Here is a 25240-nt window from a genome sequence, read left to right on the forward strand (position 1 = left end):
CATGATGCTCTGAAATAGGGAAGGAACGGTGGCGTCTCCTCCTGGCCTCCTTCTCACAGGAGATGGCTTGCAGAAACCTATAGGACACTGGTGGAAGAACACCAGACCTCATCTTACCATTGACTCTACTCTAGTTTCTGCCTCCATTACCTTTCCCCTGGCCTTCCTATCTGGGCGTCAGCTCTACACTTGCCAAGGGACAGCACCAGGCCTGAGGGCTGTGGGAGGCCACAGATAGAGAGTCCATGTGGAGACTCAACCAGCCAACCACATCTAAGATACCCTGAGGTCCCAGAAGCTAGCCATGGCCCCGGGCCCCAGCTTCAGAAGCTCCCGTCATACAGCACTAGATGCACAGAATCAGACATGCCAGCCGTTCCTGGGCCCCTGATTCCAGTCCACCCTCCACGGCCTGTGCCAAAATTGTTCCTGGGCCCCTGATTCCAGTCCACCCTCCACGGCCCGTGCCACAGCCATAACCACTTCCGTCTTTGCTTCACATGTTACTTTGAAATAACTTACTCTGGATTTAAATGTAGTTTTAAATGATCCTTGTTTATTTATTTTGAGTAGGTGACAGCGCATATGGAGATCATAGAACAACTCTCAGGAGTCAGTTCTCTCCTCCCACCACGTGGGTCCTCAGGGATGGAACCTGGCTCCTCAGGCTTGGCAGCAAATGCCTTCACCTACTGAGTCATCTTGCTGTCCCTTAGATGAAGCACATAAGGCAACTAGACCTCCCTACTGCAAGTAGGTAGGAGAAAGCTCCCAGTGTTCACAAACGCCCTGGTGTGGTAAGGCACTTAGATCTTTTTAAATCGGGTGACCATGAATTCATTGCATTTCAGAAGATTAAAACTGGAGACCTGTCTGTGTTATACTCCAAATGAATCGCCACCATTTGAAAGTCTGGATGTTTTTCATGCGTGTGCATCTGCATCCACACCCACACAGAGATCCTGGTTTCTAGAGTCTCTTAAGGAGAAAAAGGCTCCGGCTCACACTCCCAGCAGCACTCAGCTGAGACTCAGGAGCGGCTGCCACCCACAGGGCTGCACTGTCTCACCTGCCTCAGCCCCTGGAGTCTCTGGAGTCCCACCTGACCCGCTTCCTTCACTAACCATCTGCCTGTCCCATCCCCATAGGCAATAAAGTCTGTGACTGCCATGGGGCACCCGAGGTTATGCTGTGGACCATGTCACCGTGTGTGTACCCTACACTGGGAAATGTGTGGGCCTCCCAAACCCTGACCAGGTGTTTGTGCAAGGTTACCCTACAGAACGGACCAACTTCTCCAATACTGCCTCTGTTCCTGCCTCTGCATTCTCCAGTGACCCCCAGCTGGACACCTCCTGCCTCATAGGGACCTAAGCAGTATGGTGCTTAACCACAGGGACACTGCACAGGGACATGTGCCTAGTATGAGTTCAGTTATGACGTAAATCACATTTTTAAAGCTTAGTACCAAAAAAAGAGGATGCTAAATAACTCATTAATAATTTTCATACTGATTTTGCATTGAAATACTTTTTTTCTATGTTGGATTAAATAAATATAACCACAATTAGTTATACATATTTCTTTTTACTTTTCTTAATATCTGCTAGAAAATTTCAAATTGTATCTACTAGTAATAGAATGATATGTATTAGCAAAACCCACATCTTCCACTAAAATTTCACTGGAAAAGTGGTTTGGATCTCTGATTTGCCAACTCTCTCCTCCCCTAGCAGAATTTCCATCATTCTGCAATGCAATTTATTTTTAAAAAGAAAAACAATAACCTGGATACCCAGAAAAAAAATCATGTTTGTTTTGTGTCCTGAAAATCCTGCAGTGAGCCTGGTGTGGAGAACTCACAACTGTAACCTTTCATAACTCAAGGAAAAAGTAGACACCACACCCCTCCCCCTGGCCTGCTGGCATCGGCCCCCTCTCCTCAGCTCTACCCTCTAGGACAAATCGGAAAAGACTGCGCCCACTTTCCCTCTTCTCCAGCATCTCACAAGACAGCAGGGCAAAAGAGAAGCAAATGGGCCGAGTGTTGATAAATTAGTGGGACTTAGAAAGTCAACACATCCATCACATGGGGATGCTGTGCATTGGGCCACCGTGTTGCCATCAGGACCAGAGGAGACCTCAGGGACACGCCAGTCTGACCACCTCTTTCTTTCGAGAGTGAGTTGTTCTCTGTGCTCAGTCTCAGCACTGGCCACAGTAGGCGTCAATTCCAAGACTTCTGGCTTCTTTTTCTTATGTGGGTTTTAGAGAACAATTGTTTATATTCATCTCATCATTTCATCTCCGACTGTGGGTTTGTTTGTTTGTTTAATTATTTATTTCTTTGGGTTTTGGAGGCAGAATCTCAAGTCTCTCACTTAGCAATCTCCATGTTGCTAAAGGATGATCTTTAACTCTACTGTAACTCCAGATACTGGGATTACAGACATGTACCACTACACCAGGGTTAGGTCATACTAGGGATGTAACCCAGGGCTTCCTGTGCACAAGGCACGCGCTCCACCAACTGGGCTATACCCGAAGCTCCTGCTTGTAGCCTTAAATGGATCAGAGACTGCACTATCTATAATAGAAAATCACCTTCTTCAGGTGGTGGTACATTTGTAACCCCAGCATTCAGGAAGCTGAGACAGGAGGGTCTTTTCAAGCACATAGCAAGTTCCAGGCCAACTAGAGATACACAGTGAGACTCTGTCTCATTAAAAAAGAGAGAGAGGGGAGAAAGGAAGGAAGGAAGGAAGGAAGGAAGGAAGGAAGGAAGGAAGGAAGGAAGGAAGAAAGGAAGGAAGAAAGAAAGAAAGAAAGAAAGAAAGAAAGAAAGAAAGAAAGAAAGAAAGAAAGAAAGAAAGAAAGAAAGAAAGAAAGAAAATTTTCTTCTAGAATGTAATTTTCGTTTTATGTAGTATTTTATTTTATTTTATTTTATTTTTGATTTTTCGAGACAGGGTTTCTCTGCGTAGCTTTGCGCCTTTCCTGGAGCTCACTTGGTAGCCCAGGCTGGGCTCGAACTCACAGAGATCCGCCTGGCTTTGCCTCCCGAGTGCTGGGATTAAAGGCGTGTGCCACCACCGCCCGGCCCTGTAGTATTTTATTTTTTGAGTTGGGGTCTTGCTATATAGCTCAGGCTGGCCTCAAAATCACTGCCCTCCCCACCTCCAGAGTGCTGGAATTACACATATGTATTTCCACACCTATTCCAGGTCAGAAATTTATTTTTAAAATATGCTTTGGATCAGCCTAAGGGAGAGAAAAGAAAGAATAGCATGTGAACTCCAGGAGAAGGCTACGCTTGGTGTCATGGTCTGTTTCTGGTTTTGTCTCTCCATGGGTGAGAGCTGAGGGTGCGTGGGAGCAGGCATCTCTTTGGCTCTGAAGCACCTGATACCCCTAAAGATCCACATTAGAATCATTAGAGAATCCCTGGACTCTCAGAAAACAAACAAGTGTCTGCAGAGTTCTCGCTTCAAGTTGGCAGCAGAGCTAGAACAAAAAACTCCCTGTCCCCAGCCCAAAGGAAACTTTGTCTTCCCACACCTAGTGGTTCAACCTCTGTCCAAACTGGAGGCTGGACTGTCTGCCTGGGAACCTCTGGAATGAGCTAGCACTCAGACCTGGAGCCCCTGGCAGGGGCAGGGGTGTTTGTGAAGGCCTAATCAGGACAGTTTATACAAAGTGCCCCACATAGGTAGATAGTGAACCGGGTGATGCCAATCACTCCCCGGCTCCGAGAATTCAAGTGGCCTGGGTATTGGCATGGTGTCCTCCCCCCCCCCCCCCCCCCCGGACTGAGAACTCCTGTCCCTTTTAGAGAGGAGAAAGGTGACAGAGTCCGGCAAGCATCACTGGAGTCATGCTTTGTTCCTATCCCCAAGGAGTGAAAAGAGAAGAGCAGACCTGCGGAGAAGGCAAGCGCAGACCCTCAAGACAGCGGCCCCACCACATCCCCGCCCTCACCTGTTGATGGAGCTGACGCTGGGCACCGTGTCGTTATCACACACCCGCTCTGCCAACAGCCGGTCCCTGATCTCCCAGGCAAACATGGTCGGATTTTGGCGTTTATACTCAGCGATTTTTTCCACCACTTTGGGAGTGGCAACCTTTGGTTTGGATCCTCCAATCACCCCCGGTTTGATGCTTCCTGTCTCATAATACCTAGACCGGAGAAGACAGGGCCGTAGTTAGACACAGGAGCCGCAAAGTGGAAAGTGCGAGTCAAGGTGTGCTGAAAATGTAAACAGTGAATCGGATTTTTAAACGTAGTAAAAAAGCTATTAAATAGATGGATAATTTTTTAAATCTTATTTCTTAAAATATCGTATTTTGTGTACATGCGTGTCTCCGTGTATGCATGTGTGTGCCAAGCTCAGAAAACAACATTCAGGAGTCAGTTCTCTCCTTCCATCATGGAATCCCAGGGATTGAACCCGAGCCATCAGGCTTGGCAGCAAGCGCCTTTATCCAGAGCTGTCTGGCCAGCCCACTAATAATTTTTATGTCGGTTATATGTTGAAATGGCAATCTGTATCCATTGGGTTAAATAAAATTCATAGTTAAAATAAATTATACTACTTTCCTTTCACTTAATGTTCTATGAGAAAACTTCAAATTGCTCACATGGCTCGTATTATACTTTATAATATAATTATAAAATACATATATTATATTGGACAATGCTAGCAGCAAGCTACATATTAGCAAAATGCCTTCACATTCATCCACCATTTTACAGATTATAAAAACGTTGCGAGTTAGATTTTCCTCTTGGTTCTCTAACAGCTCTAAAGTACATAAACTGTCTTAGGTGAACGAGTAAGTGACGGGACAGTTAGGTGAAGTGGCCTTCTATGATATTAAACACAGCTTTATTCAGGTTAAATGTTTTCCTTGGGGTCACAGAGGACCCCAAGGTACCTAGCCAGGACCCTGGACAAGGCTCCTGAACTGAAATTCCCGTGGAGAGTCGGTACAGACCTTCAGTGTACTGGCTTCCCCCCGGCCCCCAGCACTGCAGCATTCTCTGAAGCTGTCCCTATACGACAGCTTTTTCTCCAACAGAGAAAAACAATAACCCTGACGTAAAATTAAAGGGAGTGTTGGATTCCAGCGCTAATGGGAAATATGTATTAGAGATCAAATCCTGAGTAATCAGAAAAACCAACCACGATTCTCGACAGTTCTTCCAGAGGCCTCCCCTGAGGTAAATGGCTGTTTCTAAGGACATTTCCATGCTATCAGCTTTTCCTCGTTAACGCAAATAGGATGTCAGGGTTTCACAGCAAAACCGAGACCAGGGAGAAGAGTGACATGGAAGAGCGTTTCGGGGGAGGAGAAAGGGACTTGGTTCTTTCTCTGAATCCTAGATGTCACTGGATGTCTTTCTCAGTGTTTACGGAGAATTTCTGATCCCCTCTTCCAAAGAAGATTATCTTGTGGTTGAAAAAAATGTTAAATCAAAAGACATTTTAGACATGATATGTTTTAAACCTAGAATATTTATAAGAAGTAAGGGAATGCTGGGAATGTTGGCACACATCTGTATTCCTAGAACTTGTGAAGTGGAGGCAGGAGCATAAGGAATTTCAAGGAGGAGACTTGGCTAGATGCATGGAGAGAGAGAGAGAGAGAGAGAGAGAGAGAGAGAGAGAGAGAGAGAGAGAGAGAGAGAGAAGGAGAAGGAGAAGGAGAAGGAGAAGGAGAAGGAGAAGGAGAAGAAGAAGAAGAAGGAAAAGAAGAGGGGGGAGGAAGAGGGAGAGGAAAAAGGAGGAAGGGAATGAGGTGATTCTACTGGATGGATGGAACTACGACCCACAAGCAATGATGGAAGATTTGTAAGGTTGCTGAAACTCTAGCTTGGATGCGTCTGTTTAGGGCCAAGTAAGTAAATATTCTAGAAGTGAAGAAATAGTTCTATTTTTCATTGAGAAGAGTGACTCATTTAAAATTTTTAACCATAAAACAAAATCCAACCTATCTTCTCTTTTCATAAAATCATTGGAAGCAATTTTCTAAAAAAAAGTTTTTAATCACAAAAGGGTTTAATGGATACCTATGAAAATTTATTTTCTGATAGAAAGTAGAAATCACCTAAATTCTAGCACACAGCAACTCCTGAAGACTCTACAGTCCTGTCAACTTCTCAAGAGAAAGCCAATTATTTTTTAAACTTATTTATTTTTATTTATGAGCATTGGTATTTTGTCTGAATATAAGTCTGTGTGAGGGTGTCAGACCCCCTGGAACTGGAATTACAGACAGGTGTGAGCTGCCGTGTGGGTGCTGGTTATTGAAACCCAGTCCTCGGGAAGAGCAGCCAGTGTCCCTAACCACTTAGCAATCTTTCCAGCCCTGAGAAAGCCGATTATTTACTATCTCATAACAACTCATTATCTGGGCACAACACTCTAGAGTTTACGGAGTTCTTCAAATTACCACGATCCTTACACATCTTTTGATGTCAGCAGGATTTTACAGAAGAGAAAATAAATGACTGGAGGACTAAGGCACTTGCCCAACTCCTCTGGTTACAGAGACAGCCCAGATTTCAAAGCAGACTTTGAATCCAGTGCTTTTCTCATCACTACAAGTTTCTGCTTTGATGATAACGTTTTAAGTATTAGTAGCTGCAGTTCTTACAATTATAGAGAGCTTTACTGTTTGCAAGGTCTTTTCTCAAGCATCTATCACTCATTCCATGAACCAAGAGCCGCTGGGTCCTCTTAGGGCAAGGACAGTCTCGAGATAGGGCTTGCAGATATGCAGACTACATGTGTTCTTAAAATACATGACTCTAATGGAACGACAGTGACCACACAGAAAGTCACCAGGCAGCAGAATAAAGCCCCCTGCTTACATGGCTGGTATGTGGCAGCCCAGGGCTCCCTGCTCACCCTACTCGAGCAGTGCCAACTGTGGAATTCCGAAGTCTGGACATCCCAGGTCTCTGTCTTGCATTTGACGGACTCGTGGGCCAGGCTCTTAGAAGGCAACACAGACACTCCCGAAAGCCCAACTCAAGACTGTGTCAAGTGAGGATTCAGACTTAATAACCACCCTTTCATCTCAGCAAAACAGCCGTGCAGTCCTTTGGCTCGCAGACAAAAGATGAACGGCAGCCACCAGCCCGGTGCCCCTCAGTGCAAAGAAAGCAAAGAGCGTTAGGCTGCGAGTCAAGAGGTGCCATGCCTGCCGCCGCTCTGACACCAAACAGCTGTGTGATCTTGACCACACAGCCTTCCTCGGCCTCAGTTACCCCATTTCTGTAATAGGGGAGAATATCTGCCATGCCTCCTTTGCAGAGATATTATAACAACAGGAATACAGAATGACCGTGAAAAGATTTTACAAAAAAATTAAAGAGAATTTGCATAAAGTAGAGTGCGCAGTTGGGGATTAAATCCCCACTGTTTTATTTTTATCTTGTGATATGCCACCAAAATTTCAAATGACCTGACATTCCCAATGAGAGGAGACGCCAGCCCTGCTCTGTGATCTGACTTGGCCTTCATGTGATGCTCAGTTCCTCTATAGCCTTGAATTCTAGACTGGATGTCCACACTGCTGTCAGCCCACATACCTTCTTGGAGGGACAGGGATCCTTGCCTGTTCCCAAGGACTTCACCTGCCTTGCTACACAGCCTTTGAAAACTGTAGCCACCACACACCAAGCACTCTACAATCTGTCACCCAATGAGCACCCATCAAATTCTTCTAGGGGGTGGGGGGCAGCCTGTGGGTCAAATAGGCCGAGTTCAGAAATTCCCAGTCACACCGTTTTAGGGCTGAACTTGTTTCTTAAAAAGCAGTTCTAATTAGAGTGACATTTTGTCCACTGTGGTTCTTAGTTATGAAAATAATGAGCTATGAAATTCCAATTTATTGTTGACAACTTAAACGGCCAGGCACCGGAGCGGCGCATAACTTCCGAGTGCCACTCTGCCCAGTGACAAATCTATTCTGGTCCACGGGAGTCTGCTGGCCTAACTTGAGAAGGACCCCTGTCCACCTCAATCTTCACGGGAGAGGTAAGGGCCCTGGGGCTCTAAAACACGAGATTCAGTCATTTGGATGTCTGAGAAAGGCTCTCACTATCTTCAAATTCTCAAACAGCGAACAAAATGTCAGCTCAGCAAGGATGTCTCAGTAAAAACAAAGGAAGGGCCTCCCCTTCCCTCTCCCCCGCTTACAAAGAAGCACCACATGAAGACGGTGGCGACCATTCAGCTCCAAAAGTGAGACTGGCTACTCTGAAACGGCTTCCCCTCACCCTCTTGTCTTGTACAGTGTCTATTCTGTCTTTGAAAACCAACCATTCCTCCCCCTTTGTCTTCTCTCTTCGTCCCGTCTCCCCGAAGCCCACTTCCTTTTGTCGTCCTCACTCTCAGCTTCCCCTGACCCACCGTCTAACATGGCCACCAGGCTGATTTCCCCTGCTTCTGAACTCCGGCTGGACTCATTTGCTGGCTGAGTGTTAGGCAGAAGTGGATTGAGCCCTCGTCCTCCACAGCTGATGTGACCCACGCTAGGCAGGAAGATGAAGAGTAGACACGGGCATAGGTAGCCCTAACAGACTGCCAGATTCCCATCCCTGAGATGCCTTCCTTTGGTCTTAATCAAGATCCCCTACGTGGTTATTCAACACTGTTGGGAGGATTTTTAAATCCCAGCAGATGGAACAAGAAGAGCAGAAAGTCATGATGTCACTGAGAAAACTTCAAAAATACTTCAAAATGTTCACCACTGTCAGTCAGGTATCAGTTGTTAAACCATAAGGCAATCTACAGGACAAAGACGAGGACCACTGACCTCAGGAAGAGAAATAGTAAGAAAGCCCTGAAGAGCTGAGAATGTTCCTGTCTGCCAGGGAAGACCTAGAACAATGTCACATGCCCAGGACATTAAATATATATACATATACATATATATATATACATATACATATATATATATATACACCAATGTTTGGGGGTTATGGAGAGAGACAGGGCCCCAGAGTCATTTAGGACCCAGTCCAGCCCAAGTGCTGACTTGGCCAGACATGCCTATGCCAGTCAGTTAGCTCTAGAAAAGGCTTATTTTATTTCCTCGTCTTAAAACCTTCCCTGGATCATGCTGAGGCTGGTGAAAAAAATAAGCGTAAGGCTACCAGTCTGCACAGCCCTTGGAGAGGACTGTCATTGTGAGTAGTATTTTGCTTGCAGCAAATTGCTGGGTCAAGTGGCAACTTTGAAACGTCAGATTTGAGAGTTAGTGCTTGCTGCTGCTTGTTTTCCTCCCTCTAATTTAACGTGTGCTTAGGATGCCTGTCACTACAAAAGGGACACAACACCCAGGAGGAGACACTACAGCCAGCATGGGCAGGCTGAGGGTACCACTGGAGATGGCGGCTGGCTTTTAAATACCAAGTGCTACTTGAAAACATCTAAAAGAAAACACTGAGGGCTGGTGATATAGCTCAGTGGTGGACAATCACTTAACACCCACACAGCCCTGCACCAAAAGAGAAAAAGAAAAATAAGAAGAAATACAATAATCTCTGGGTCCCCCCGACACACACCAGCCATTCCCTTGACCCCAAGCTCACCTAAGAGGTTTGGGGACAATTCCCAAGAGCCTCTGACTTTTGAGTTCTTTAAAATAAAGAACCAGACTTTTGAGAAACACATTGTTCCTCCCGACAAAGTCGCCCTATTCCACGTGACACTGGAAACAGGGGGTTCCACAGCTACTTTGAATAGGACGATCTCAAAACACTTTGCAACCTCTCAAGTGCGGAGTGTGTGGAGCAAAATGCTGCTGCCGTAAGGCTCCCTGTGACACTGGCACCTTGAACAGCTGTGGGCTGTCTTTTAGATCTTTCTTTAAAACATTGAGGGAAGCCTGGAGCCCATGCCTTTACCTGCCAAGAATTTTGCTGACACAACCATGGCTGACCCGAAGCTGCCTGGAGATGTCGCAGGGCCTGACACCTTGATGGGCAAGTTCCACTATCCTTTGGCGGACTACATCTGGGAGTGGCCGTCCATTCACAAAAACCCCCCCGAGCTGATTCACTCCTCCATGTCCTGAAACAGATCAGAAACAAAAGGCAAGGGGAAGGGTGGTTAGAAGCGGTTACATAGAAGTGCCCTTGTGAGCACCCAGAGCCCCTCTGGTTACAAATGGCTGGCAGGCTAGAGGTCTTGCACCTGGAGTCCAATCATGCAGATGACATGAGGACCCTGGGCTGCTTTTTAACACCAGTCTTAGCTTTTGTCCATCTGCAGGCCATCAACTGAGCCACTGATCGCTCCCCACACTGGTTTTCTTTTAGTTGCTAGCATTTTCCTCTTCGTTTGGGGGAATCGGTAAGGGAATGTGTAAAAGAAATCTATATGAAAGGAGCATGATTTACTACACAATGCTGAATCTGAGGAAGATCCTGGGGAGAAAATTATGTCTTAAAATAATCAAATTTAAGGAGGAAGAAAATTAGTGGAATTCGTTTTCTTGTAACAAATGTCTTCAAAAGTGAAACGGGTTCTTCTAATATCTACATCTCAAGGGGAAAAGTGTTTTTTAAATCAGCAATCTAATTCAAAGAACTAAAGACTTTCTTTTTAATGACCAGCATTTTCAGATCACTGAGACAAAACCTAACCGCTGCCTTAATTTAAAAATAGAAAAAAAAATTAAAGCCTTCCTTTAAGACGATGAGGTTGATGTGCAGGCTTGACCATTGTACCCTCTCAGAGCACACAAAAGAAATGGGTCACAGGGTCTTCTGCACACAGCACACTCCACTGAATCAGGATTTGTTAGGTGTGCCCCTGAAATTTTGGGCATGTTTTGCAATCTGCAAACAGGTTTAAGTTGGTTAGGAGGAAATAAGAAAACTCCCGAGTACCAGATTTTTACGAGTGCCATGACATGTATTTTAAGTAAAAGGAGTCAGAGAAAGTGCCCCTTCCGCTCTGATACTCGGCAATGGTAATCACCGCCCAGCTGAAGGGAAACAGGACCTGAGCAAACTAAAGAGCCAGGCCAGGAAACAGACTGATACAATGTAGCAACACCATTGGACCTAGAACTGCGAGCAGTCTCTAACTGGCATTGCTGAGGATTGGAGCTAAAGTCAAGTAAGAGAATGTATTGATGCTCCTGACAGCTCAGAGGCCCAGGAGGGGAAACCTGGGACAGACTGGGCTCCAGAAGGGAAGTCGAGGCACCTCCAAGGTCACACCTTCCAACTTTAAAACAGAAACATAGCCACCACAGCTTGGCCACCACCACCCCATCCTAGTCCAAGACTTAGCTACAACCAGGCCCATGGACAACATCTGAAATTGAGGGATAAAACACTCCTAAAAACAGCCTTTATCCTTAAAAGTATCTAACAAATTCACATATTACTTCCCAAAATCTCCAGGTTCAGGTTATGTCCAAGAAAACCATAATTTTTTAGGTAATTACATTACTTAGTCCCAAACTATGCTGAAATTTCCTCTGATTTTCAAAATGTGCCTTTAAGTAATTTTGATTGTTCTGAAACACTGCACACAGGAGCAGAAAAAAAAACAGAGGGAAAATTTTCCTGAACAGGGTTTTACAGCTAGGGACATAATTGCATAGTTTCCCTAAAACAAAAAGATTACAGTAACCCTGATCAAGAGCTTTGTTCTAAGACAGAGATCATCTAAGGGGGGAAAAAGAGTTGAACCAATTTTCCCAGAACAGGCTGGATTTAAGTAAAACAAAGTATATCCAAAATTGGTGTGTGCTGATTGGGGGAACAAATGTCAGGAAAGGGCAGGGGAAAGACCCAGAACACTTTTGATATGATCTAATGTAGCCAACCTGCAATTATTGTTTGCTATACCACTAACAATGGAAACTTCCAGCTCAAAACACAGTGGCAACCTTCAAAGAACGTCAATGCCAAGAGCAATTCTGTAAGGGAACTCATAGGTTTGTACCATCGAGGGGAAAAAAAATGCCAAGAGTCTCCTAGAGTCGGGTCTCCCTAAATCACAGCAGATCTCCCCCCCCCCCCAGACTACCTCCTTTTGACCACAAGGCTAAGATACTAAGGAATTTGCAGACTCCAAGGCCAGTGTCCACAGCTGACACAGACTTGGCGCAGGTGACTCTTACTTTTCTTAACTTTCTGGACAGGCCCCCAGATCCCTTGGTCCTCTTGTCTCATTCATGATTCTACCCAACAGAGCACTTTATCACAAGCCTCAGGAAAGGAACTAATCTGGGACTGACAAGATGGGAAGTCCAAAGTCTGAAGGAGAGTGGAAGTGAGACAGGGAAGGAGAGCTATGTGCAAAGGATAGAGATGCTGTTGACTCTCTATTCTCTCTATACCATAGAGAGGAAGGGCGGAATGAGACAGATAGCAAGGAAGGGAGGGCTAGAGAGGACACAGAGTCTTAGGCAGGCAGAGGAGGGGGAAAAGTCTAAACAGATTAACAAATGGAAGGGATCTCTAGGAGACAGATCTCAATGGGTGGGGGTCTGTTTCCTCTCCCTCCATCTCAGGTCTTGCTCCAGCTCTGCATCTCCTACAAGACTCAAGTCCCAATTTCTACTGTGGATTCCAGCAAGGTGAGGGCTCATCTGCCAGGAGGGCACTGGGCTGAGACATGAACTCAGCTATCATTCCTAAGGGGTGCAGAATTTAGAAACTGGCACAGAAACGGACACAAACAAATTAGATAAAAACTGGGGAACACAGATACAGCAAAAATAGAATGGCCCCATCTGGAAGAGCAGGGTTTGAAGGCTGATTGAACGATGGAATTGTGGGTGACCCTAGGACCTTTGTGTCTCTGCTCTGGAAGGAACTGGCTTCTGTAGATGCTCCTCAGACCTTGTTAGGGACATATTGCGCACAAAGGACACTGCCCACACCCCAAAACTATGGCTAGGCACAGATAATTAAGGAGATGTCTGCTGCTAGCTGAAGGTTGAACTACAAGAGGCTGGATCATTGAAATTCTTCCTAAATGCACCAAAGCAGGAGGAAGGGGCACACATAGACATGCAAACAGGATCACAGAGAGTGGACAGCCAGGTGCTGACACACCTAACAGTCATGCTGTGAATACAGACGTAGTTGGACTACACAGAGGTAGAGCCTTGCATGTGTATACACTCCAACAGTCCACTGACCTCTCTGGTATAAATCCTTCCCTTACCCCTCTCCATTAATTCTCCAAAGCCTAACAGTATGCCTCTGTTCCCAAAAACCAGTGACAGCTGATTTCTGTCAGTTCTTTTATCTCTCTAGCCTCAGTATCATATTCTGTAAAATGGAGGTAACTGAGGGTTTGGGTCACACTCAGGTGTGACACTGGCCACAGAAGTACTTTGTAACTAACTGGTAAAATGCTCGGGGGAAGGAAGCATGTAGCAGAGAGTCATTGTACCAGTGTGCTTGAGGGAAGTTGAGCAGGGTGTGGGGCACCTCTGAACTCAGAAAGCCCACGATACAGCAGTGCCTGTCCCTGCCAACTGAAGCTGTCCAGTGCAGAATTGGTTGGGGGTGGGGTGGGGGAAGAAGGGAGGCCACAAGGAAAAACTGACCCGAGCCAGAAATAAAGATGAAGGGAAAGACCCGGCCACTTTGCAGAGCCTGTTTTCTCTGCCCCCATCACCAGCAAATTGGGACCCAGAGACCGACTACATTGTGCAAGCAAACAGCGTTGGGCATGAGAGCTGAGGGTCTTTCTGGAGAAGCCAAGGGCTTCCTCTAGCTCTGGAAGCTAGGCTGGCCCAGCCCCCACTGGGCTGCCAGGGAGATTGAGAATGGGAGGAGGGAGCACTTCCCGAGGAGGGGGCAGATTGAAGGCCCGGCAGCAAGGCTTAGACATTAGCAGTTGGTTAACCAGCACCTGGAAGGAGCTGCTTCTCCACACGGATGCGCACCGGGAGACCACCAAGTCTGATGCTGTCTCCCCAAGGGCTTGGGCATGACCTCTGGGCAGCAGAACTCTGGACAGAGAGAGGCAGTGCGGGCCTTTGGATTTCCGCCAGGAAGGAAGGAAGCACGGGAGCCAGACCAACCCATCTTGTCTCCCAGTTGCTTGTTGGCTGAGCCAACGCTTGCCCGCCTCTCAGAGTGTTGCCCCCAACTCGTTTGTTTTCAGGTTCTCTCTGAGTAAGAGCAGAGAGGCTCCAGAGCCAGTTTGGGCAGGAAAATGCTGTGGAAGACGCTGGAGCCGAGGTGGACTGGAAGCCGCTTAAACCCAGTCCCCAAATGGGGAGGAATCGTTGGGGCTGGGACCAGAGCAAGCCGCTTCACTGTGCGAATCTTTTTGCCGCTGGGGAGGATTACCTCCGACTGGGATGTTGACACAAAGAGAAGCTGACCTGCTCGCAGCCCGCTTCCGCTGCCTAAACAAACCTTCCCCTGCCGCCAGGCCACTGGGCCCTTCGTGGAAGACACGAAGATTCTTGCCCCAGCTTGCCTTCTCTCTAGCGGGGTGTCTGCTTGCTGCCTTTGTTAAATAGGGGACCCACGGCTAGAGTAGCGGGATCCCGGCTGGTTGAGGTTAAGCGAGCTTGGAGCCGGCTGCCAGCCACGGAGTTATTCGGCGATATGCAGTCCACAGAGACCCGAGCTGGGCACCCGAGTGCAGTCTGCCAAAGCCTGGCGCCTTCCCCTGGCCGATTCTACAGCCAACAGAAGGGAAACGCGATTCGTTCCACTTGGAATTTCCTTGAAATCTCCGAATCTAATCCAGCGTTAACTCACCGTGAGAAGAGCGCTCATCTCACAGGAGGCTGTGTTAATGGGTGAACTGGCAGAATCCCTGCGGGTCAGGCAGCAGGGCCCTGCCGGTGCCCGAAATGACCCTGCCGGTCTCCTATGCCGCACAGGCTTTCAGAAGGCAGGCGCGCCTGCATGTGACTAATTAGCTTTCTTTCTTTCTTTCTTTCTTTCTTTCTTTCTTTCTTTCTTTCTTTCTTTCTTTCTTTCTTTTTTTCTTTCTTTCTCTCTCCTCTCTTTTTCTTTCTAGGAGAGAAGCCACCTCAAGGCAGGCACCCTACAGAGAATGACTCAATGGTGTCTTTAAAGGTCTCTGTCTGTACTGGCCGATGCCTGAACTCAAGCGTAGCTTAGGGACCCGGACTTCGTTTATTATTATTATTTTTTTAAATCCCCTCTCCTCGACCCAGGATGCCTTTGGAACCCTGGACCAGGTGTACTTTCTTAACGCTCACGTCTTTTCTTCACACATACAGGGACTGATCGGGGTCCCACTTTTCATTCTAAGCATCAGTCTTGGTCAGTCCCATGGCTGAAAGGGGCACCAACAGAGTTGGGGTTTGGGGCGCTGTCTGAGACTCTCACTGACCTCTGCTAAAACTTCCTGCCTTCCAACTGGCCCAATTTCGAACCGTCTATGAGTATGAACCAGGGTTCTGAGAATTAGCTGCTGGAGACCCGGAAAGGCTGCAGCTCGCTGCCTACACTACTATCTCGTTGCTGGAGACGGGATTTACCGACCAGGCGCTTCGGCCTTAGCGGCTAAATGCGTTCCGCGTCTGCTGCCTGAAAGCCCTGCACTTTGCAAAGTTGTCTTCGCAGCTACAGAGGTCCCGAGCTCTCCAGAACTTAGTACGTGCCCCGCAGTCCGGCACCCCCAACCCGACCCCGGCCGGAGAGTGAGAGAAGCGAGCTCGCCGCCTACTTACTATGCATGGATGCAAACGGGTCGTGCTTACAGTGTATTTCCATCGGGGCGCTCCAGACTGCAGGTCGGCCCGCGCCGCTGCCTCTCGGCGCCAAAGGGCTGCTCAGAGAGCCTAGGGAGCCGCGCCACCAGGCCAGGCACCGTGTGAGCTGGGCTCAGAAAACACCTCTGCAGCCGTGGGGTCCCTCTCCAAGCCTCCTGCGGAAGATCACGGAGAGCTGAGCCGAGAGGCGGGAAACAGTGTTCAGCCAGTCGGGGGTCTGGGAGCGGGCGCCCAACTCCTCCAGCTGCCTTTGCTCCTCGGCGGGCTCAAGCGGCGGCTCCCGGCCCACACCCGAGAAGCTGAGGCCCAGGCGCCCGCAGCGTCGAGGGCATAGCGCAGGGGCCCACCTCCGGGATAACTAGGGGCGCTCGGCGCCGGAGCAGAAGCTTGCAAGAGGCCGCGAGCACACGGCCCTTCGTCTCACTCTGGGGGCAGCGAGGCCCCGCGGGCTGCCAGGCTGCTTCGGTCTTGCTGCTACGAGGGTCTGTCCACCCCTCGGCCTCCGCCAGATCCTTCCTGTCTCCCGCTGCTCCGTGTCTCTGGGGCTGGACGTGCCCCTCCACCTCTCTCCCGCCGGCTCTCCGACGTCTCCAACGAAGTTGCAGAGAACTCCTTCTCCCGCCGCGCAGGGACGGCGGCGGACTCTGAGACGCTACAGCTGCTGAGGCTGGGAGCCCCGGAGCGCCCCGGAACTGCAGCCCTCGAAGACCGGGACCCGCCGCCTTTAAAGTTCCCGCGGGCCTCGAGGCTCCGGGCCCCTTCGCTCCTGGTTGTGCCTCACGCTACCAACTCTTGGAGATCCGCTGCCCGCTCTCGGGGGTCCGGGTGGGACTGTCCCCGGCTTGCCTCTTCCGGGACAGCCGCCGCGTCTGCCCAGCGGTGAGCGAGGGGCGCAGGAGAGGATGCAGGTCCCTGCCGCCGGGGCTGCTGGGGCCGCCAGGGCTGTCGGTGCTGAGATGAAGCCCCTGCCGGCTCGAATGCCCGCGCTGCTGCCGCCGCCGCCGGCGCTAGCCCTCCGCCTGCTCGGCGCGCACAGTGCGCCACCGCGCCGCCCCGGAGCCGCTTTCAGGACCCGCTGCGTGTGGACAGCGCCGCCCGGGGCTCAGCCTCCCTCCGGGCGGGGGCGGGGCGGGAGCTCACCTGCCAATCACGCCTCATCAAGCCAATCAGAACGGGGACATCCGGCCCTAGCCCGAAATACTGTCCTATTGGCTAAGCAACCCACGGGCTCCGCCTGATTAGCCGGTACCTGGGCAATGGGAGAGAATGGGGGGCGGGGCCCAAGCGGCGGCGCCACGTTCATTGACAAACGCGTGGGGAGAAGGCCTAGTGGATCGCGGAAGGAAAAGGGGGAGAGAGAGGACAGGGCCCACGCAGCGTCTGGAGAGCCCGGCTCTTGGTCCCACAGAGCCAAACTTTCTGCCGGCCGTTGGGATTCTGGGATGCGCTTAGAGACTGGGGGCAACCAAGACAGGGTGGGGACTGTGAGCGAAGTCTCCAGAAGGAAAAAAAGAAAGAAAAACACCCACAGATGTTGGAGGAACAAGTGCAGTGTCGTAGAGATTCGGCTTTCAGTCTAGGTGGCTGATTTACGAGTGTATGCCTGTCGCTTCAGACTCACTTTGCACCTCTGTAAAAGGGGCAGAGTTTAGTGAAGGGGTCTTTGATGCTGGTTCCTTCCAATGGAAACATTTCCTAATTTTATCAAGAATCTACTAAGCGACGGCCGTCTCCTCTGTATCCTCCCTTCTCATTCTATCCACAGAGGCCCCAGTGCTGCATTAACCAAAGGCAGAGTTGGGGGAATATTACTTTAAGGTTACCAGAAATTGAGGAGTCTCTAAAGCTTGGACCAGATTGTCTCAAGCAACAGAGCCATAGATCCGTTTTGCAATTCTCAGCCTAGGAGCTGATAGGTCCCTTGGGAGCTGGTGATACTCTTAGCTCAAAGCTTCTGTCAACAAGAGGATTTCCGCATCTGGTGCAAGGCCTCCTTTGAAACGGAAGGCGTCCGCTGGCATCCAGAGCTAATGAGAGCACCTGCACCTGAAGCCAGCGGCTGTGTGGTTGCCTCTATTTAAAAGAGCCTGTGGCGCCAACATGGTTACAAACGCTGCAGTTCCCAGCTGCCAGGAAAAGCTGACTTTCCCCCACCAGAGTACCTGTAGATTTTAGGACAAAATGGACAGACTTCTAGTGGAATTCTCCTGATGCAGCAAAGTTCTTTAACCAGACCATCTCAGTTTCCCGGGAGTGTAAAGCTCTCAGACCGCAGTCAAAGCAACTGGACGTTTTAAAAAATGAAGTGTCTTCACCCAAGCAGCTATAGTTCTGTGACCCCTCTAGTGTGCTAAGATCCGACCCGACCACTGCCCACACAACTGAGCATCCCACTGCCCCAGTGGTTGTGGTAGTAAACTAAACACTCACCCCTTTGAATCATAAGTGATGATCCTCTGATATAAAACATAAATCCGTCAGAATAAGAACACTGAGATGTCTGCTTCAGTGATAGCTCAGAGGGGACAGAACTCAGGCAGATTTCTAGAGGACCCTCAGTCCATTTTCTCTATTTACTTCCTGCCTGAAATTTTCCTCAGTTTCCACTTTTTCCCCTCTTGCCCCACTTCTAACATTTCTATACTAGGTCAATCCTTGGGTCCACTCCTCTAAAGCTGTCTTGATCGAAGCTGCCCAGGACAAGCAGGCAAGTTTCCCCTGGCTCACACCATCCCCACCCCCACTAGGGCACAGCTGCAGGAAAACGGCCGGCCGGCGGAGAAAGACCGGTCTCTGGGGACTCAGAAGGTTGTGGTGTACAAGGTGGTGGGGTGGTAGCTTTCTCTCTCCATTGTCTGGAACCCCTCCCAGTCCTGACCTCTGCCCCCCGCCCCACATCACCTCTGCTTTAGAGCAGGAAGGTTACAAGAAGAAAATGGTTCTGGTGGCATGGGGTTCCATGGGCTTTATCCTATTCAGTTCCAAGACAGTTATGGGACTCCTAATTCCCACCAGCAAGTTCAAGATTTGGGGCTGATCTAGAGAAGCAGTCAATGGTACCTCATGCTCCTAATCATGCTCCTTGAGCTTCCAAACCCAGATCTAGGATCTTAAAACTAAAAGGGTTCTGGGGCAGTGTTTTCCCCATTTTACAGATGTGGAACCTGAGGGCAGGAGGGAGGATATAATTTGTCTGAGGTCATACTGGAGCAAGTCTGGAATAGAAGGAAGACTGGAGGCTGGAAGGGAAGGTGCCATCAAGCCAAAGAATTCATCTGGATGACCTCTGAAGGAGTCACTTGTCCTGTGTTGTTTGCACAGAATCCCTAGGGCGCTCTGAGGGCAGGGTGAAACTGCAGAGACCATTCCAAGAGGAACGGCCTGGATTCCCCCTTTCACACAGTGGTGTTGTTCAGCTTCGGATATGTTCTCCTCTGTAGGACTCAGCCTAATCAATGGAGGAAGGGAGCCCCTCCCTATACTTAGTGATCCTGGGCCAGAGGAAATTTCCTTCTGAGTGATTTTTCTTGTCACTCCTGGAGTGCCTGAGCTCTGAGAACTTCAAATCCCCAAAGAAGTGAAGAGTCCTGATATGACCACCCAGTCCATCCTTACAAGCGGCCAAACAGTGGCACAGAGAGGTTAAATGACCACTCTGAGATCACACAGCTATTCCTTAACAGAGCTGTGCTTCCATGCCTCACTCTTGCCTTCATCTGCAGCCTGGGTCCAGGAAGAGCTAGACAGAGGGCACAGACCTGTGAAACAAAACCACCATGGGGGGGGGTGGCAAACCAAAACAAACAAAAATGCACAACTTATTTCAATTGAATTGCTGTGGAAAGGTTTGCCTGTTGGAAGAGTGGCCATTTTGAGAATGTTTCAGAAGCCAGAACACCTTTGGAGAGAGGACATCTCTCTCTCTCTCTCTCTCTCTCTCTCTCTCTCTCTCTCTCTCTCTCTCTGCACTTGGAGACTTTACTTGATGGGGCACACACCACCGCCACCCCATCCCCACTTCCTCTTCCCCAGCTCCCCAACATTCCCTCCAGCTTACAGAAGAGCCAGGCTCTCAGCACGCTGGTGCTGCCATGGAGTTCTGGCCTGGGGTTCACTCTTGCAGTCCAATTCCAGCCCATTTGCCTGCTCTTTCTTTCAATAAAGCAAGGTCTTTCAAGATTCAGACTGGTTGCTCAGTTGGGAAGGATCGGAGATGCCTGGGCACTGCCGTTCTAACCTGATGGGTTCTTTTAAACCTTTAATTTGAAAAAGTATCAAAGAGGAAAAGCAACCGGTCTGTGATTGCACAGCAAACGGGCCATAGAGATGCCTGTCTGGTTCCTGAGAGTGCATCAAGAATCTGCCCTACTTGGCTTGGGTTATGTTGCAGGCAGCATCCCTGGGAAGGAGAGTCTTAAACCAAGTCTTTCAAGAAGTGCAGACCTCCTGTGCTGGGGCTCAGTACCCCAACCAGCCTGCCCTTGCAGATCTGGAGTACCTGGACAAAGTCTCTCCCCTAAGACTTAAGACTTAGCAGTCCTTTCTCCCAAGACCTCAGCTTCTTGTGCCTGGAACACAGAGATGAACCTCTGGGATGTCTCCTGGAGCCTTTGGAGATGCTGTCCCATTCACTGGAAGTGCTATTCTCCCTACTTCTACATCTAGTCCTGTTCGATGTGCATCCTCAGTTCCTGCCCTCTGTGTCTCCTCTTTTCCCAGGAAGGGAGAAACTGCTTAAGTGGTTCTCTGCTGGGTGCTGGCCTTGCTCAGTATTGGGCTTTGAGCTCTAAAGACACTGCAGCTGGGAAAGCTGAGCTTGGAGAAGGAATACTGTATAATTCTGGAGGAAGGAAAGAACAGTTTGGTGGCCCATGAAAGGCTTAGAAGTTGAGGGCAGAAAGTAGACCAAGGTAGCCTTTGAGTACCTGGACAGCCCCTCAGTCCTCTCCCTCCTCTTCCCTAGGCTGGGCCTCAGGACTTGGAAGACCGGCAGAAGGGTACTCTCACCTGAGCTGCTGATCCTTCCCAAGCAGGTGGCCTTGACCCTAACCCATCATCGAGGGGTGTGGCTCTTAGGATTTGAAGCTCCAAACCCCCCTAGAATTCCCCCTACACAAACCCCACCCAGTCTGACCGCACAGAAGAGTGAAATGCTTTATTGATTAAATGATTATTCAGGCGATTGAACTAATCAAAGAGCCCATCGACCGCCATGAATTACATTCTTCGTAGTAGACAGCTTGTCGGGAGAGGCAGCCACCCAGACCCCTCTAGACTCACATGCATCCAACCCATTTCCAACAATAAACAACCCAGGCAGAGGTACCTTTGGGTATCCCACCACTTGGAGAGGGGAAGCTTGTCTTGGGATTAAGAATGGAAAGGGGATGGAGTTCCAGGTCTCTGCATCTGTACTCATCACAACAATGTTCTGGCTCCTATCAGAAAATCATAGTTTTCCTGAACCCACAATTGTGCCAGAAAGTCATGCTGCTTTGGGGTATAAGTTTTCTCCTCTCTGCACTCGGACTTTTTATCAAAAGCTGGAGTAGAATTGGGGGTCTCACAGATGACCCAGGAAGGAGAGGAGTGGGTTTCTTGCCATAGTTCAGAGTATTTGTGTGCACATTGGCACAAGGGCCTAATGAGAAAAGGGGGATGTCATACCAGGTCTATGCCTTAGGGTAGAGAGAGGCCTACTGCTCTGCCACATCTACTCAGACATAAGCACACCCTGCTACCCAGTGCCTGGGCCTCTGAGAGACACGGGGGCATTGTGCCAAGAAGACCTGTGAACATACAGTCACCTCAGCCAAATGACCAGGCTAGGCACATGTATACACCCCCTTGAACTCTCTTCCATTGGAGCAGGACCCACAGGACATAGCACTGAGCATACAGTGTGACACATAGACACATACAATGTCAGGCTAGTCTAGGTGAAAGCTTAAAGACAAGTGATTTGGGGTGAAGGTGGGGAGTAAATGTCAAAATGTCATCAGTAGCCCGCAGACTATTCTCACCCACTAAAGTTGTGCCTGCCATAGGAGAGACCCTTGTATACAAATGCTACCTTCAATATAGTACCCCAAGAATGAAACAGTGCCCAGTGCACAGTGAGGGCCTAATTGCCATGAATTCACATCACCCTTTTGATTCTATCTCTCAATAAGATAAGACCTAGGGCTGGCAGCACATGGTTTGTGCACTGTACCCCTAGTAGGCCCCAGAGCCATGTGTGTGCCTGGAGACACGCACTTTTGTGTGTATTGGCATGTACCCATTGGACAGCTGTTGACATAAAAAATAAAGGGGTCAGAGTCGCCACTTCTTACTTCCAAAGTCACTTGGGTTATGAGAGGTGAACAGACCCTCAAAATAGTAGATGTGCCATGAGTGAGATGCTTATCAAAATTATATACGAAATATCTACACAGACACTGGTTTTGGAGGCTTAAAAAAACACGCACACACACAATAATACACTCAAGGCAAGATACAAGCTTGTAAAGATACAAGCAGGCACACAAACTCAAACAAAAAACTTAATTGGGGGCACACAAACTCATTCGCACTCCTGCACTCCCTGGGCCTCTTAGGCAAACACCCAGACCCAAACGTGCACACCTCCAGATTAACACCAACATAAGTATCAGAAACAGAAACAAATAAACCCCAAAGAAAACAGTTCTCCTTGAAGACACCTGGACAGACCAGTGAAAACACTGCAGATAGACGTAGACGGACAGGCCTTTCCCTGGGCAAACTCCCTCTCCTTTAGGTGGGCACTAGCCGGAGAATGTGCCCCAGAGTTAGCACGGTTGATGCCCGTTTCGCGGTGGTCCTACCTGTCCTGATGGTCCGAGGAGTCGGGTAATTTTTCTCTAAATCCATTTTGATATTTCAGGACTTGATGAAATGGACAGGGGGGAAAGTTTCCACTTTTTTTGTACCCCCTTTCCCCCTTCCTTTCTTTTTTCCTTTTATTTCTTTCTTTCTTTTTTCTCTTTCTTTTTCTTTTTTCTTTTTCTTACTTTCTTTTTCTTTTTTCTTTTCTTTTCTTTTTTCTTTCTTTTTTTTTTTTTGGTGCCGGGCCGCTCACAAGTCGGAATAATTCAAGCCTTCCGCTCCCCCGCCGAGCTGGGGTAGCTGATCACTGAGCTGAAACTAAACGTTTTAGGTGGAAAAAAAGCGTCCGAAGGCACCGTGAAATGATTAAGGAACTAAAGAGCTTCTCGCCATGTGAGATCATGTCCTGTTCTCGCCAACATCACAAGGTGTCCCCAGACACACCGCGCCCCCGGCGCACCGCCCCGCACCGCGGGCCAGGAGCCGGGAAAGGGTGTTGACTTTGCGGCCTGCCCAGCGTGCCAGACGGGGCGGACCGGGCCGAAGGCGTGCGAGAGGCCCGGAGAACAGCAGTGCCGCCTCGGTGCCGCCTTGGACTTTTATAGGGGGTTGGGGGGAGGGAAGGAAGGATTCAGACTGCGTCCCGCGTTAGTCGCGCGCCTAGGGTAAGGAGCAGACTGAGGTTGAACCCCAGCCACCCTGTCTCACCTGCTTCTAAACCTGCGTCTGGGGGTCGCGGCCCTGTGCGCTTTCGCCCTACATGCAAGCCTTATTTCGTGGGTGCCAGTAGGCCCGATTTTTTATTTTAAAGAAAGAACAATTCTGCCAAGCAGGTGATTTTGAACCCTGTGCTAGCACAATTGTCAGCCACAGGGGACGGTCTAGCATCCTCAGATTCACCCCTAGGGCGGCGCCAGCCCTCGGGTTCCCAACTACCCCACCCCCAACCCATTTGCAACCTCCGTAGGTCTTTTGGGCTCTGCTTCTAGGGCAACTTCAGATCCCTACAATCCCCAGGTTCCACTCAGCTTCTAGGTCCCAGATCTCTCCAGAGCGCCGTCCCTTTCTGCCCAGAGCCCAAGAGGTTCAACAGAAAGGCTGCTGATAAAACCCGGACCTCTGCTTTGGAACACCCGGGCCAAGCAGAACCATCTCAGTAGGTTCAGAAACAAGCGAAAATTCTGAACACCTTACCCAGGCCCCTAAATGAAATCCCACTGCCCTCAGGCCAGGAGACCTTGTGGCATCCCGAGTCCCAGACTTGATTCCAGAGGTGAAATCAGAGGCGAAGAGACTAGGCAAAGGTGTGGCGCATACAACCCAGCTCCCAGCGGCCCAAGCTCAAGCCTTCCCTACTGTCCCCTCCCCAGTCTGGAATCTAAGCTGCTCTCTTGGCCACTGGAAGCCTATGGAGCCCCGCCGCGGGGTAGTCGCAGGGGAAGGTTCTCAGGGCGGGGGAGCACTCCTGGCCCGCTGGACAATGGCAGTTTCGAAAAGTGAATCGCGTCCTCAGAGAGAGTGTTTGTTTGATTTTTTTTTTTTTTTGAGGGGGTGGTCACGAGGCTGGGCTGCAACCTAGGGGGAAGAGCCTAGAGTTCGAGGATGGGGGGAGGGGGTTAGTGGGAACCGGACATCACGAATCCACTGAGCAGATTTCGCCACAATCGGAAACGTGGCTGAGGATTCCCTGGCGGCCCCCACACCAAGTGGTCTGCGCGCTCCTCCCGTGCCACCTCCTCTCTGCAGCCTGTGGGTCCCGGTCCCTACTCCGCGGTTTGATTTTTGGCGGTCCTGAAGCTTTAGACTCTCGTCCGCCTCCGGGCCTCTGCTCCCGCTTCCCGCCCTTCCGCCGCGGGTGCCGGGAGGCAGCGCTGGGGAGGAGCGGCCTGCCCGCGCCTGGAGATCAAAAGCCCTTTCGGAATTGACAGTTCACCCTGGGCTGGGGCGGGAGTTGTAGGCTTTTCTTTTCTTCCTATTTAGGGTTTTTGTTTTGTTGTTTGTTTCCTGTGAGTTTCCATTATCTGTGAATCTTTTGTTTCTTGCGTTTTGCTTGTTGTTGTGTTTTGGTTTTTTGGTTTTTGTTTTCCTTTGTGGAACTGATTTTTGCAGGTTTAGCTCTGGGGTGGGTATTGTTGTCTGTCTTGCCTGCTTTGATTTCGTATGGGTTTTGTACTTTGCCCTTGTAGACTGTCTCCTTGCCAGGCTTTTCGTCTGAGCAGTGCTAGGATATGCTCTGTATCTGTAAGTGCCTTGTGTGTGCTGCATTGGTAAATGCGTTTATTTTGTTTTCTTCGATTCTTTTTAATGAGCTATGCTCTTGGATGAGGGTTTGGGGTTTATTTTGCTGTGTTGGGTTTAGTTGTGTGTTTGTGAGAGGATTTGATGAGTTTCGGGTGTATATTTTGATTTTGTGGGGGCTTTGGGATTAAGGGAGGGCACACCGACCACTATTTCGTTCCTGCCTACATCTAGCTAGGAACCAGGATTAGGCCAAACACTAGGAATGGCGGGTTTGCCAGACTCCAAAAATAGCAGACCCGGGGTCTGACGCGGCGTTGCGCTCTGCGCCTCGGACCAGTGTGGAACAAACGTGCGTTCCCGAGGGGGCGCCCGTCGTCGCAAGCCACAACCTCGCGGGTCC

At 49.4% G+C, this 25240-nt stretch overlaps 1 protein-coding gene across 4 annotated transcripts in view; it reads right to left on the minus strand.

Moving 5' to 3' along the window:
- Window positions 1–22775, minus strand: part of Pax5 (paired box 5) — a 192025-nt gene extending 169250 nt beyond the window's left edge. For 2 of the 4 annotated variants that reach the window (XM_076564114.1, XM_076564115.1), the window contains exons 1-3: window positions 22599–22775; window positions 9920–10085; window positions 3979–4176 (exon numbers count right to left, since the gene is read on the minus strand). In XM_076564114.1, coding sequence (XP_076420229.1) covers window positions 3979–4176; window positions 9920–10085; window positions 22599–22644 — 410 coding nt within the window. In that variant the 5' untranslated portion in view covers window positions 22645–22775. Of the gene's footprint in view, window positions 1–3978; window positions 4177–9919; window positions 10086–15708; window positions 16870–22598 lie in introns of those variants that run through there. The other 2 variants (XM_042271079.2, XM_042271080.2) reach the window with 2 other exon arrangements.
- Between the last annotated feature and the right edge of the window lie 2465 nt (window positions 22776–25240).

This window comes from Peromyscus maniculatus, chromosome 2, assembly GCF_049852395.1.
Source record: "Peromyscus maniculatus bairdii isolate BWxNUB_F1_BW_parent chromosome 2, HU_Pman_BW_mat_3.1, whole genome shotgun sequence".
NCBI lineage: Eukaryota > Metazoa > Chordata > Mammalia > Rodentia > Cricetidae > Peromyscus > Peromyscus maniculatus.